Raw genomic sequence first — 14,354 nt, 5'->3', positions numbered from 1 at the left:
TAGAAGGCACTTAGAATACAAAGAAAAAAAGCTAAATGCCGACAAGGAGAGTTAGATTTATAATAAGTGAAGGAAACCATATAGTTTTTCCAAAGAATGCTATAAATTTAGAATTTAACTGGGGGTGGGGAACTAATGGAGACAGTGGGAAGGATAAAAGTTAATCTAATGAGAACCACACCTGCTAAAGTTTAGGCAGAGAAGCCTTTCAAAGGAAAAAAAAATCATGCCAAGCATAATTGCTTTTTTTTTTTTTTAAGAATTACAGTGTTAGTAGAGGGAAGAACTACAGGAGATATAATATACAAGACATTTACAAAAAAAAAAATTGATCCAGTGCTTCACAAAATCACAGTGGAAATGTAATTAAAGTTGGCTTGAAACTAACACTGTCATTGACAAAAGAAATGGTTCCTAAAGTGTACAAGGGAAACTGTGAACTACTAAGGATTTCCGCAAGAGGGTACCGATCAATTTGTATTTTGATCCCCTAAGTCTAACAATTTGATGAGCAGTATCAGCAGTGGATAAGTTAAATGGATAGAGAAATATCATAATGTAGTAGAAAAGACCACTGCCTTTAGATGCAGAGGACTTAGCCAAGAAATCGGGCAATGACCTCAACTAGCTGTGGGGCATTGGTAAGTCACTTAACTCCTCTGACAAAAGTGCAAAAGACTGCTGATCTGGGAATGTGAAGATCATCTTCTTGAAAGTCACACATGTTTTATATAACAGAACTAGCATTCATACTCGGGTCCTGTGCTTACAACTCCAATGTGCTTTCCACAGCACCCAAGTTAAAATGGGATCACTTCACAGGAACAAATGCTTGTAAAAAAACCAGAATACTTCTAATATTTACACTACCTTACTCACATGGTCATTATTTGGAAAGCAATTTATAAAGTATAAAGTGCTATATAAGAGAGATTTATAAGAGCATATGCCAAAAATATAAGAGTTGAAGGTACTTAATTAAAAATTTTAAGTATATTCCTGTATATTTTAGAACGTGCCACTAAAGCATGGTATTTGTTTCACGGAAGGAAAGAGTGCAATAGAATATGGAATGGTCACTAGATTTGGAACCAGAAATCCCAGGTTCATATCATAATCCTACCTGCATGACATTGGGCAAGTCCCTTTAGCTCTTGTGGATTTTAATTTACTTATCTGTCAAATGAAGTGGTTGGGCTAGATTATGTCTAATGTCCTTTTGCTGATCTGGAGCCTATTATCATTCCAAAATGTCCATGACTTACATAAATGTTTGACCATGCAGCCATATCTCTGTAAAACTGAAGTGAGATATTTCAGTGGTTTGTAGTTGCAGTATTGGTTCATTCAAACTATGTACTACTATTTGTGTCCTTATAAGTTCATTGTGATTTACAATTCCAGTTCATTAGGTATGATCTATAATTGAGAAATAAGAGATAACCACTCAAAAGTAGCCATTTTGGGGGGGCAGCTAGATGGCGCAGTGGTTAAAGCGCTGGCCCTGGATTCAGGAGTATCTGAATTCAAATCCAGCCTCAGACACTTAACACTTACTAGCTGTGTGACCCTGGGCAAGTCACTTAACCCCCATTGCCCCGCAAAAAAAAAAAAAAAGTAGCCATTTTTTACTTTTCTAAACCAAATAAAACTTTAATATTACTATAAATTATAATAAATGCTAGAAGGAAAAAAGCAAGATGGGATAATGGATTGAGGGCAAGCAATGCAGTTAGGAGGGTCAGCATCCACAGTAGCTCCATGACTGACTGTAGATAAGTCAGTATCAGTTCTCCAAAGAAATACTCTAAAATTAGAGCTAAGCTACTGATTTGTATTGCTGTTGCACTAATATAGAAATGTAGGTCCAAAACAAAACAGAACAAAACCCTCATCTGTTTAAGAAATTTGGCCTGTACTGTGATTTTATTGGTTATGGAAATCTCCCATGAGAAATTTCTCATGTCGATTCTGATCAGCAATTCTTCAAGTTCCTATCATAAATAGTTATTCATGGGCAGTAAGAAGTTAAGTCATCACATAACCAGTATATATCATAGGCAGGATTTGTAACCAGGTCCTCTTAGAATTTTGAGGTCAGTTTTCAATCTACTCCTCCATGCAGCTTTTCACATATAAGGAGATACAGAAAATAAAATGGCACTTTAAGATAAACATGTAAGTAAAAGAGATTTTTAGGCATTTAGATAGTACCCTATTCAAAAGGAAAAAAAATTACATTACATAAAAGCAAACAACTTTTGAAGAAATAAACCAGATGAAATTAAGGTAGAAAGGGAAAATATTGCTGTATAGAATATCTGAGAAAAGTCTGATATCCAAGATAAATAAAGAATTTGCACAAACATATAAGAGCAAGAGCCACTCCTCAATGGATAAGTGCTCAAAGGATATGAAAAAAATTCTGAAAAGAAAAATTACAAACTTTTAACCATATGAAATATTATGCAAAAGGAATGAGAACTGTTCTTCTGTTTCAGTTATTCCTTTTGTTCTACAGAAGCCATACTAAAGGTATGACTCCTCCCACCTTGTCACATTGAAATATTTTAAATAATATTTAAGAGAAATGTAAATTAATGTTTCTGAGGATTCGCCTCATCATGTAAATTGGCACAAGTAAAAAAAAGAAAAAAATATTGTCAATATGGAAGGGGCTGCATAAAGACATTGAAATCAATACATTATTGGTGGAGCTGTGAAGTGGTCAAACCCTTCTGTAAAGCAAATTTGGAGTATGCTAAAAAATGACTAAAATGAATATCCTTTGATTTGTGGGTTTCACTGCTAGGCATTTACCCCATCTTCAAAGAAATAAAGAAATGTCTTACTATTTATAGTATAATTTTTGTGGGTTCTCATCTGTTGGAGAAATAGCTAACAAATTGTGGCAAATGAATACAATATTATCTTATTGCCTTGTAAGAAAGAATGCACATGAAGAATTCAGAAAATCATACAAACACACCCCTATATATGGTAAAGGTAAAGAAAAGCTCCAAAAAAACTGTCAACTTCATTTTTCTCACTGCTGTAATTAGAATTTTACTGTCCTTTTAGGCTGTTCTTTCTGGGTTTAGCTATGGGAGTAAAGCTCTTTGTCCTTGCATCCTGCGTGGTTCAAACTTAACTCACAGAGCAAAAGTGGTTATCCAGCCCCCGTCCCTTTTCACTTTTATCTAAAAAAGAGTTGGTGTCATTTTACTGGTTGATGGACATATGAGTCCACATCTCTTCCAATGCATTCCTTCTAAGTTTTCAGCTCAGGTTGTTTAGCACACAATAGAAGGAGTCTACTCCCCTCTGCTTCTCCAAGGATTAGTGACAGTTTAGCCAAACTGGCTTCTCCTGACAGCAATTGCCTTTTCAAAGGACTAAAACCTCTTTTGAACAATTTCAAACATTTTTTTACATGAAAACCAGAACAAAGCAACAGTTATTGAACATTCAGAACAGTCGCTTTTTTCCCCCTACAGAAGGCAAGAGACAGGAAAAAAAGAATGAATTTTAAAAGACTAGACACAAAGTTACAGAGCTATGATTGAATCTTCAGTTGCCCTTTGGGAAATTTCTCTCTACTTCACTGGATTCTCTTTTTTTCCTGCCCCACTAATGTAGGCAATTCCCCAGGCTCTGTGTTGGCCTCTCTTGTTTCTTTCCATTCTCCCTCTCCCCTTTTTGAACAGCTCCCACACTTTCAGATGCTACCTCAATATGGATGACTCTCAACTACTCTATGTCTCACTGAATCAGAGAGACTCAGAATTTTGAAGTGCCCCCAAAGTTACCTAGTTTCCAATCCATATTTGAGTAAAAATGCTCTCTACAATATACTTCATCTGGTTAAGTGGTTAACCAAGCCCTACTTCAAGATTTCCAGGGATGGGTAACTCACATCAGGAGAGAACCCATTTTGCTTTTGGACAACTCTGTTTGGAACTTTTTACTTATGTAGTCAACAATCTGCTTCTCTTTTTGCTGCTTCTAGTTCTTCCCCAAGGGCCAAGTAAAGCAAGTGCAATCTCCTCCCATATCAGAAACCTTCAAATCCTTGAAGCCACCTATTGTGCCTTCCTTTCTTAGGCAGTACATCCTGATTTCCTTCAAATGAATGGCATGATTTTAAGTGGTCTTCCCATCCTGGTCAGCCTCCTGAATATCATACTCTAGATGTTCTCTGACCAGGGCAGATGTCAGCAGAACTATTACATGGAAAAAACCACCAAAACAGGCAGCACATCATTCGGTCTAAGAGAGAATGCACTAGATCAAGAAGAGATCAAAAGTAAGTGCCCTTTACTCTGAGTCATACAGAGATTAATTGTTCAAATCAAATATCCCCAAATCTCCTTGACACCACTACAAATAAAATTCAAGATAACCTGGGCTACTTTTTTTCCTTCATTTTAGCTCATCAGCCCCAAATGCATCAACAGGTTGTGGAGTACAATGGTTCAGTACCAGAGTAGGGAGCAGATACTTCTGGGAGAGTGGTTGATTCATGAGGAGCTTCATGATCCACAAGTGACACTCCACACTTGTCAGAGAAAACTCTTAGGATACCCTAGTATACTGAGTTCACAACTGAGTACAGGAATGAGTCTTAATTTTCAATTATCTATCTATCTATCTATCTATCTATCTATCTATCTATCTATCTATCTATATGTCTGTCTATCTATCTATCTCTCTCTCTCTCTCTATCTATCCATCTATGCTTGGTACCAGATATTAGACATCTAGGTATTAATTCATCCAGAATTAATTCATTTAGCACAGGTGCTAAATATCCAGCAAGAAAATAGAGGAATGTGGACACAGAGAAACATATTGTTAAGAAAATCTCCAGAGATTCCTGATTTATCTGACTAGAGTCCTGGGGGCAAAGGACATCCTAGAATGTATTCTCTAGCATGACTCTGTCCAACCCCTAAGAGCATAATCTACTACAAAGTACTAACTCATCCAGATTCTCATATGCCTGGTGGGTTCACAGACAATGGAATCTAAAACAGGAAGGGACTTCATCTATTACAATTCCTTCAGTAGCAGAACCTCTTTCTTATTCCCACATCAATTCAAATTCAATAAACATTTGACCAACCACAATTCTTTTTCATTTTGCATTTTCATTGTATTTCAATTTCCTTCTCATTTCACTAGATATCATGAAGGTCCTTTCTACATTTAAAATGTTATGAATAGACTTGTCAATTTAGATATAGGTCTCCATTAACTCTCACCTAAACTACTGAAATAGTCTCATGACTGATGTCCCTTCGTTCAGATTTTGACCCAATTCATCCTTACCACCCATTGACTGACTTTCCCTGAACACATATATGATCACCGCATTCCCTTGTGCACAAATCTTTAGTGACATCCCAACTGAAAAAAAATACAAACATATTATCCTGACATTCTAGCTTTCTACCATTAGCTCAAACATATATTTCCAGTTTTATTTCCCTCCCTCAAATTAATCCCTTTCATGTACTTTAAGTTCCAGACAAATGAGACCTTTCATTACTGCTTATTCTTGTCTAGCTCCGCCTCCCTCCCTCCCTCCCTTTCTCTCTCTCTCTCTCTCTCTCTTTCTCTCTCTCTTTCTCTCTCTTCCTCTCTCCCCCTCTCCCTCTCTCCTTCTCTCTCTCTCTCCCTCTCTCCCTCTCTCCCTCTCTCCCTCTCTCTCTCTCTCCCTCTCTCCCCAGGCAATTTAGACATGCCATTCTTTATTTCTTGAATGGATACTTCTCTCTCCAATCTCAGCCTATTACAATCCTCATTCTATAAAATCTCAGCTTAAGTGCTACCTACTTGATAAAGTATTCCACCTAGATGTGATTCTTTTGTCTTTGAACTTCTTGTGCCACTAAGTGACCTCTCTCACATATTTAATCATATTGTAATTGGTATCATGACCTCATGTGGTAAAACAATGAAAAGTCAAAATAATAATTGAACCAAGTTTAGTAAAAGTGTGACAAAAGATCCAATATGGCTAAATCATATTGAGAACATTGGAAGGTGAAAGTATAAATAGCAAAACACAGACGAAAAAGGGAAAAGATCTAGCAAGATTACTATACAAACTTTCCCATCAATGGTGGGGCCATCTATTTGGACACTAGTATCACAGTATCTAATGTGATGCACAAAAAATTAAAATATCTCTAAAGAAAGAAAAGGGAAAAGCAATTGAACTAGACTAAATATAAAAACAGAAGATTCATACTGGATATGACACAATTTTGAGGACACTGAGATAAAACGATCTAAAAAAGGGCAAAATAATAAACACCTTGGGGGAAGAGCCATGGTTATTAATACTACTTTTTAAAAAAGTGATTGAGAAAACTTCCATAATGACTAAACCATATGCCTACTGTCCTCTGTGTATTAAATATAACATATAATCATGCACATATATTATCTTTCCTCCTAGGCTAAAAGCTCCTTGAAGGTGGAGACCATTTCCTATTTATTCTTACATCAGCACACAGCAGGATATCTAGAAAAAGAGCTTAACAAATGTCTGTTAATTATTGTTGAATTTGTGAAGTTTAAGTAAAATTTAATTATTCATAAGCTTCACAAAAATAGTTATTAATATCCCATCTGTAAATAATATTCTACTGGATAGAGTACTTCTAAATTAATTCTTCCCAAGAGGCCTTTTCTAGTTCTAAGACATAAAAGTTATAGAAAAATACCCTAGAGAGAATAAACATTTCCAAAAAATAAGGGGTTTTTTTGTTTATAATACAGTGAATAGTTATTATTGGCACTTCTATGAACTCAGGCTGCAGAAACTCTCAGCAGAGGTTTCTGAGTTATAATTCCTATTCATAGATCGCCAAATCCAACTGAGCTTTCATCTATCTGTTCTCACACACATGATGCTAATATTGGACAGATGTTAATGCATCTTTAAAAACAGTATTTTTAATGAATTTCTCAACTTTTCATCTTGGATGAAGCACTTTTTGTTGATGCTCCTTTTTTAAAAACATATTTTTTAGAGAGCTTTCTCATACAAACATTCACTTTAAGACAGCATAAAAATTATTCTTCACCTATTTTATTGTCATGAAACAGGTTAGGGCAAAATTCTCATTTTTACCTTTAACTTCTCTAAAAATTATGAAAATAGCATATTTTATGGGGTACTTTATATGATACATTAAGCATGCTGAAACTTAGCATTTGATAACTGGTGATTAAGCATGGCAATTTTATACCTGTCATGGGATTTCGATGGTCATTATTCCTATAGTTTTCTTAACAAGGTATTATTTTTGCTACTTTTCTGAACAGATGTGTCATCATATTTTAGTCAGCAGCTGAATCTAGTTCTCTTTTAATTGCCATTTGTAGGAATTAATCAGTGTAGATTTTTTAGTGAAGAATTTCTAGATTAACATTTGCTGGCATTTGTAACTGTAAAAATTCATGATGATGTGTAACAATCTCACCTGAAAAAAGCTCATCTGGGAAATGAAATAAACCAACATTACTTCATGTATTTATTTATAAAATTCCTTTGAGGTTGCCCAGCATGGAAGAAATGATAAATCATTTTCCAACTTCTGAATAACACAAATTAGAGCCAACACCTCCTAAAAAGTGTAGGTTGCATGTATAGGGTTTTTCCAGTAGGGAGGGTTTGGGAAAGAGAAGAAAATAATTGGAAAGGTGGCAACACAGAAATGAGGTAGTATAAAGATACACTGAGTTCTTTTGGGTTCACTGAAATTTAGGAATCCATCCATAGTAAATACACAGTGGATTAGGCAAATCAAGGTGGCCCTGGGATCGTTTAATTCTTATATAGTCAGTGTATTAAAAACAAAATCTTTCTTCTCAATCAAACTATCTTCCTTGTTCAACTAGGAATTGATCCCACAAACTCCCTGTAAAAAAACCTTAGATAAATCACTACTTGTCTGGTCAGTAATTGATATTTTCCCCCACTTAAGACAGAGATATATAGCTACACTGATTAAGAAACCAGAAGGCTATCAATCACAGAAGGAATGAACCAGAGCTTTACTTCACTATTCTAATAATTAAAACAGAATCCATAACTCATGGGACTTCTAAAGAATTATCTTCATACAATAGCACACCACCTTGTTCTCCTACTAAGAACACATACATTTGTACTCTTAAGTGGCTGTAATTAAAACTCCATAATTTTATAATGGTTTTTATGGGGTTAAAAGAAGCACTATCAACATTGATCTTCACTCTGAGGTAATAAGTGATTACATAGAACTGGAGGGAATATATTCCACTATAGTGAAGCAGAATACTTTAATATTTTAAACATTTCCCCTTAAAACCGGAAGTCCTTCAGTTTAATTATGACTTTATTGGTAAAGTAGGAAGACCAAATAAGAAAAAAATCTTTTAGGAACCTACTAATTCATGAGCAAGGAAAATTAGACTTTCGCTTGGCCTGAAAAGACAGAACTGGAAGATGCAAAGGCAAATTTGCGCAAGGAAAACAAATAAACAAACACAAAAAGTGCTGCCCCAAAGCAGAATGGACTATCTTTCTGATGTACTGGATACTCCTTCACCTGATAGATACTTGTCAGGTATGTCATAGGGATTTGTGCTCAGGTCCATACAGAACTAAATAGCCTCCAAAATTCATTTCAACTCTAAGATTCAGTGAAGAACTAACCAGTGTGAAAACCATGCTTTGAAAAATCCTGGTATTGAATATCTAATGATTTCTACATTGAAAAGACAGGTTGGATAGCTCAAATTTTAGCCTGAATTTTTCTCACTGGTGTTTCTTTGTGAACTGAAAAGTATTTCAGATTAAAGTCCAAATTTCCAAAAGTCTGTCCTTTCATGTATAGCCTATCATGTATAGCCTTTTCCCCCTCTTATCTCTGGCAAGTGGTAACATGCAGAAACAATGCATTCCCCTTCTGAACCTGGTAGAATCAGAGGCCAGTCTTCACCTTGAATTCAAATCCTTAATACTTATTGACACAAAAATGTTTTTAACTTATAAGAGTTGCTATTCTTAGCTAGTTAAATAGGGTTTTCTATTGAAATTATAAAGTTAAGTCAGAATAGCATTGTTCCATGAAACAGATTGGAAATTCAGTTTTTAAAGTTAAATGTTTAGTACCCAGTATTAAACAACACAGATCACCATAGATCAAGGATATCCATTTTTGAATTGTTTGTCAACAGGAATTAAGAAAGAGACAGTATAGAGTAAGTTGCTTTTTCATGACAAGTAATCAGGATAATTCATAAATACTTTGACTGAAGCATAAGTCTTCTTGCATAAACAATTTTCTCACACATAAAATGAAATATAGATAAATTTAAGTCATTTCTGTTCAAATATACTTCTTTTTGGTCTCTCAGTTAACAAAATCTGGCTATTCATAGTCCTCTCAATGAAATTGTCAGTGTAATAAAACATTATCAATTTGATATTAGTATTCCCTAAAAATCAATGACAATTGGGTGGCTATGCCATATTGGAAGGTGAATATCTAGTTCAACTCAATTAAAAAACAGTTATTAAGCACTTACTATGAGCTAGGTACTATATTAAGTACTGGTGATACCAATAAGAGAAAGAGACAGTCTCTGTCATGAAGGAATCTAATGGGGTAAACTGACATGCAAAAGGAAGATGACAGTGGGAGGGGGAGAGGAGGAGAGCAGGTGACATGAATCATGAATTGCTGTGCAATCAGAGATTCTGGTATAAAATGGAGTTAGCAGGACAGTTGTGAGTCCTGAATAAAGGAGGGCTTTGGAAGGAGTTTAATGCTCTGCCCTTCAGTCCTCCCATCAGAGGGGAGAGGCAATTGTGGGTGAGTTGAGTAGGTGCTGAGTACAAAAACCTGAGTCAATGTTTGCAGTGTAGTTGCAAATATTTAATGTACTTATCATTTTAGTTGCTTAGATACAGATTTCAGAATAGAACAAAAGGGAAAAGAAAACTCTTCCATGGTCTTAGAATTTTCTTCAGCAATAGTGAAGCCTGACCAAATGCAAGTAAATAGAAGTTTGAGACAAATAAATGGTAGGTGGCATTTAATGGAAAGAAGAAAAAAGTTTAAATTGCATATAATAAGGAAACACATGGAAGCAACACCTTACACAGTATTACAATGTTCAGGAATGTTCTGATGATCACAGCTGGTTTCTAAACCTTAATATAATACCAGATCTAAGGTCTCATTTGTCAGTATGAATGCTCTATCTTCACTGGCAAGGTACATGCCATGAAGCCTTTTTATTCTACCAGATTCTCATGTAAATCTTTTCATAAATCCTCCATAGATATTCCAATAAAAGTTTGCTAGATATGTATCTTAATCTTTTAATATTTTAAAAGGAATGAAATGCTCAAGCGATCTTCCTGTTTTCCTTTATTCTCACTTTTTTAGCCATGAATGTCCTTGATTGTCTTCTATACCATATCTTATAAAAGCATCATCTCTAATAATATCTTGCAGCTTCCTTATACCCATTATGTATATTTGAACTGCCTCTAGACTTATTCTCCATTAGATTTGTTCTGAGATCATGGCATTCCATGATTTGTAGCCATAAAACACTGCCAGGAAGAAGATCAGGGTATTAAAAAGATAGGTCTTTGCAGCAGAAAACCCCTTCAGATCACTGAAAGAACATGGAGAATAGTAGAGGTTTCCCCAATTAGAGAACAACTGTTGTCCTGATTATCAAAACAAGGAAGAGAGTGCAATCTTCAAATTATAGGACTGCTTCCTAGCAACATTCTAGAGCAGGAGGCTGCATATTATTATCCATAGGCTAAATGTAGCACCCTTGAGCTAAAAATTTTTTTTTACATTTTAAATAAAGTTTTATTATATTTTGAATGTAAAAAATGAAAAAAAAATTCTTAGCTAGCAGTCCCTACAAAAAATAGGCAACAGGCTAGATTTGATTTTTGTACTATATTTATTAACCCATCTAAACCATATTCTCAAATAAATTGTTAGTGAAAACCCCCAAAAGGGAGCTATGATTGCATAAATTTAATAAGGCTTCATCATGAAAAGTCACTCCATACTAAATTAATTTCTTATCTTCCAAGACTAACAAATGATAAAGGTAACACTGTGGATATAATTAACTTAGAATTTAGCAAAACATTTGACAAACCATTTTATGACACTTTTGTAGACATGAAAATAGACTAGACAAATGTTGTTAAATGTATTCAGAACTAGTTGAATGGCTAGACCTAAAGAGAAGAGATAAATCTCAATTAGTGTGAATAATAAATCTCCTAAAGTGGTTGCATTATTCAAATTTGCACTGCATATTTTCAACTGCATTACCATATCTTATGGGCAATTAGGTGGTCCAGTGGATAGACTGCTGGGCCTGGAGTCAGGAAGACTCATTTTCATGACTTTGAATCTGGCCTCAGACACTTGTGTGACCCTGGGCAAGTCACTTACCCCGTTTTTCTCATTTTCCTCTGTAAAATGATCTGGAGACGGAAATGGAAAGCCCTTCTAGTATCTTTGCCAAGAAAGTCCTAAAATGGACTCATGAAGAGTCGGGTATAACTGAAACTACTCAACAATAACAACACTATATTTTACATAATTAGAACCATATAATAGGAATTTTAATACATTTAACTACTCCAGGAGATTAATTATTCACACTTATTAGTGATTCATCATTCATTGGGACCTATTCAAAAAAGGTTACATGTCAATATGGAAGACACTGGTCTGTGAAAGGGTGAAGAAGTTTGTAGTTTTCAATAATTTGGATATAGATATAGGTGGCACGCTTAGGAAATCTGCAGATGAGGAAAAGCTAGGGAGGTTATCTAACAGGTTGAATGAGAGAGGCAGAAACCTAAAAGATTTTCCTAGGTTGGACTCTTGTCCATACCTGCTAAAAGGAAACTTAAGGACACACGTAAAATTTTCTGCTAGTTTTTTTTTAAAAGGCCATAACTTCACAAGTATAAGCTGGAGAATTCATAGCTATAGAGCATGTTCTTCATCTAGAAAAGACTGGGTTTGGGGTTGCTTATAGGCCAAAAGCACAGCCTGAGTTAACAGTATTTGAGCAAAAAAAAGAAAAGATAATGATTTTAGTTTGAATTAAGAAATGTACAGGGTCCAGAACTAATATGGGAAAATATTGGGGATAAAAGTGAGGCCCTGAAAACGAAAGTAGGGCACACTGGTTTTCCCCTGAAGCCTGTGGCTCAGTACCCACTTCCTGACATGTATGCCTCTGTTTACTGAAATATGCCTTCCTGTATCCAAGTAGATTACCACAATGTACTTGTGAAATCCTGCCTGTATTTACACCTAAGGGGTATATAACTGCAGCTTGGACACTAGTTCAGGGCCCAGAGCTATTCCTGAACAGATAAATAGAGAGTAAGAACAAGCAGGTCTCAAAAGAAGAATTGTAAACTATTAACAATCCCATTAAAAATGTTCCAAATCAATGAATAAGAGATATATAAAACAAAACAACTCATGAAAAGAAAGGCATGCTAAAATTGCTGATGGAGCTCTGAAGTGGTGCAACTATTCTTGATGATAATTGAGAATTATACAAAGAAAATGACAACAATGACTATACTCTTTGATAACTGGGAGAGATTTAGATGGAGATATAGCTGATATAAAAAGAAAAGATATCAATAACAATCCATTAAAAGAAGATTTTTTTTTTTTTGCAGGGCAATGAAGGTTAAATGACTTGCCCAGTGTCACACAGCTATTAAATGTCAAGTGTCTGAGGCTGGATTTGAACTCAGGTCTTCCTGAATCCAGGGTCAGTGATTTATCCACTGTGCCACCTAACTTCCCCCAAGAAAAGAAATTTCTTTAAATTTTTTGATAATGCTCTAAAACCTTAATTAATGGGTATTGTTTCAAGCTAATTTTGTTTTGCAACAAATGATTCTAGTAAAATAAATCAAACTTTAGAAGTTAAAACTTATCTCATCATCAGAAATAAAATATTGATTAACAAATTAAACAATTCCATTGAGCAAAAACAGTGTGCCTTTTCAAATATTCATCAAATTGTATAAATTGTAAGTAAAAATATTTAAATTAAATAATGATGGTATTCAAGATACTTTTACCCATAATTTCTGCCAAAAGGTTTATTGTCTTATTCATTCAGAAAACAACTAACATACCACTATTATAGCTTATGGAGCTAAGGATCCTTTGGATAAACAAAAAATATAGTTGGATGGTTCAGGCAAGACAGCAACAAAATTGGTAAAAAGTGTGGAGAACATCTTTAGGTAAAGCTTATAAAACTAGGGGTATTCATTCTGGAAAACAAAAGGCTTGAGAAACAGAGGGAAGTGCCTTCCCTCAATACCAGTTTTCTAATGCAGGAAGAGAGCAGTTCTATTTTGAAGAATAGTGGGAAAAAGTAGATCATACCCTTATACATTTCTGAGTCCTCTTTGGGAAACCAAAGTCATGGATAATGTATACTCCTGTGTTGTGATCAAGATGAAGTCTCTGAATGTATACTGGATTCAGTGGCATTACAGTGTTCTCTCTAGTCCAAATATTCTATTGTTTCATAGTATCTTACCTTAACTTCCACATGTGCCATCAATACAGCAAAGTTGGTTAGGTGATTACAAGAGCACGTAGTGTGTGTCTTATTAGTTGTAAGGAGGCGACAGCCCTGTGTTGACCAATAGCCTGTCATTGTACGTTTGGAGTAGCTCCAGAATGAACAGTTAGGGTTGAAATTTTCCTCAGATTGCTATAAGGAAGAAATTTGCAAAATGATTAACTTTTAAGTAATAGATGTTAAGAGGATATATTCCAAATCCACCTTTTTACCCTAATAATTTTGGTTTGGTTTTATTTGAATATTTTTAGCAGCATTCATCAAGTCCAAGATAAATGGGATCATTTATATTTCTAATGCCGGATTAGTTCTATGTTACTGATTCATTACAACTGCAAACACATTTTAATGCCTTGGTACCATGTCCACTCATTTATGTGCAAAGTAGAGAATTAATTGCTCTCAGCAATTAACTTTGGTACTAATATCACATGGTTATGAGAAATTTATCTTCAGAAAAAGAAGTCCTACCATAAATAACATTCATAAGAGTAACAATAAAATAGTTATATATACTTTTCCATATTTTTAGCTTTTTATTTTGAAAAAAAAATATTAGCCAAATTAATGTTTAACTTACATTCTGATACAAAATGTGAAAGAAACATGTCCTCCCCAAAATAAACACACTAAGGAAAAAAAATCCAGCAGCAGCATTATCCATAGCTACTGAA

At 34.8% G+C, this 14,354-nt stretch overlaps 1 protein-coding gene across 16 annotated transcripts in view; it reads right to left on the bottom strand.

Moving 5' to 3' along the window:
- Positions 1 to 14,354, bottom strand: part of ADGRL3 (adhesion G protein-coupled receptor L3) — a 971,834-nt gene that overhangs the window by 129,261 nt on the left and 828,219 nt on the right. For all 16 annotated transcript variants that reach the window (XM_043972867.1, XM_043972872.1, XM_043972873.1 and 13 more), the window contains one exon: positions 13,636 to 13,812. In XM_043972867.1, the coding sequence (XP_043828802.1) occupies positions 13,636 to 13,812 (177 nt within the window). The remainder of the gene's footprint in view (positions 1 to 13,635; positions 13,813 to 14,354) is intronic.

This window comes from Dromiciops gliroides, chromosome 6, assembly GCF_019393635.1.
Source record: "Dromiciops gliroides isolate mDroGli1 chromosome 6, mDroGli1.pri, whole genome shotgun sequence".
NCBI lineage: Eukaryota > Metazoa > Chordata > Mammalia > Microbiotheria > Microbiotheriidae > Dromiciops > Dromiciops gliroides.
Note: the sequence above shows the minus strand (reverse complement) of the source record. Positions and strands in the feature narration are given on the sequence as shown.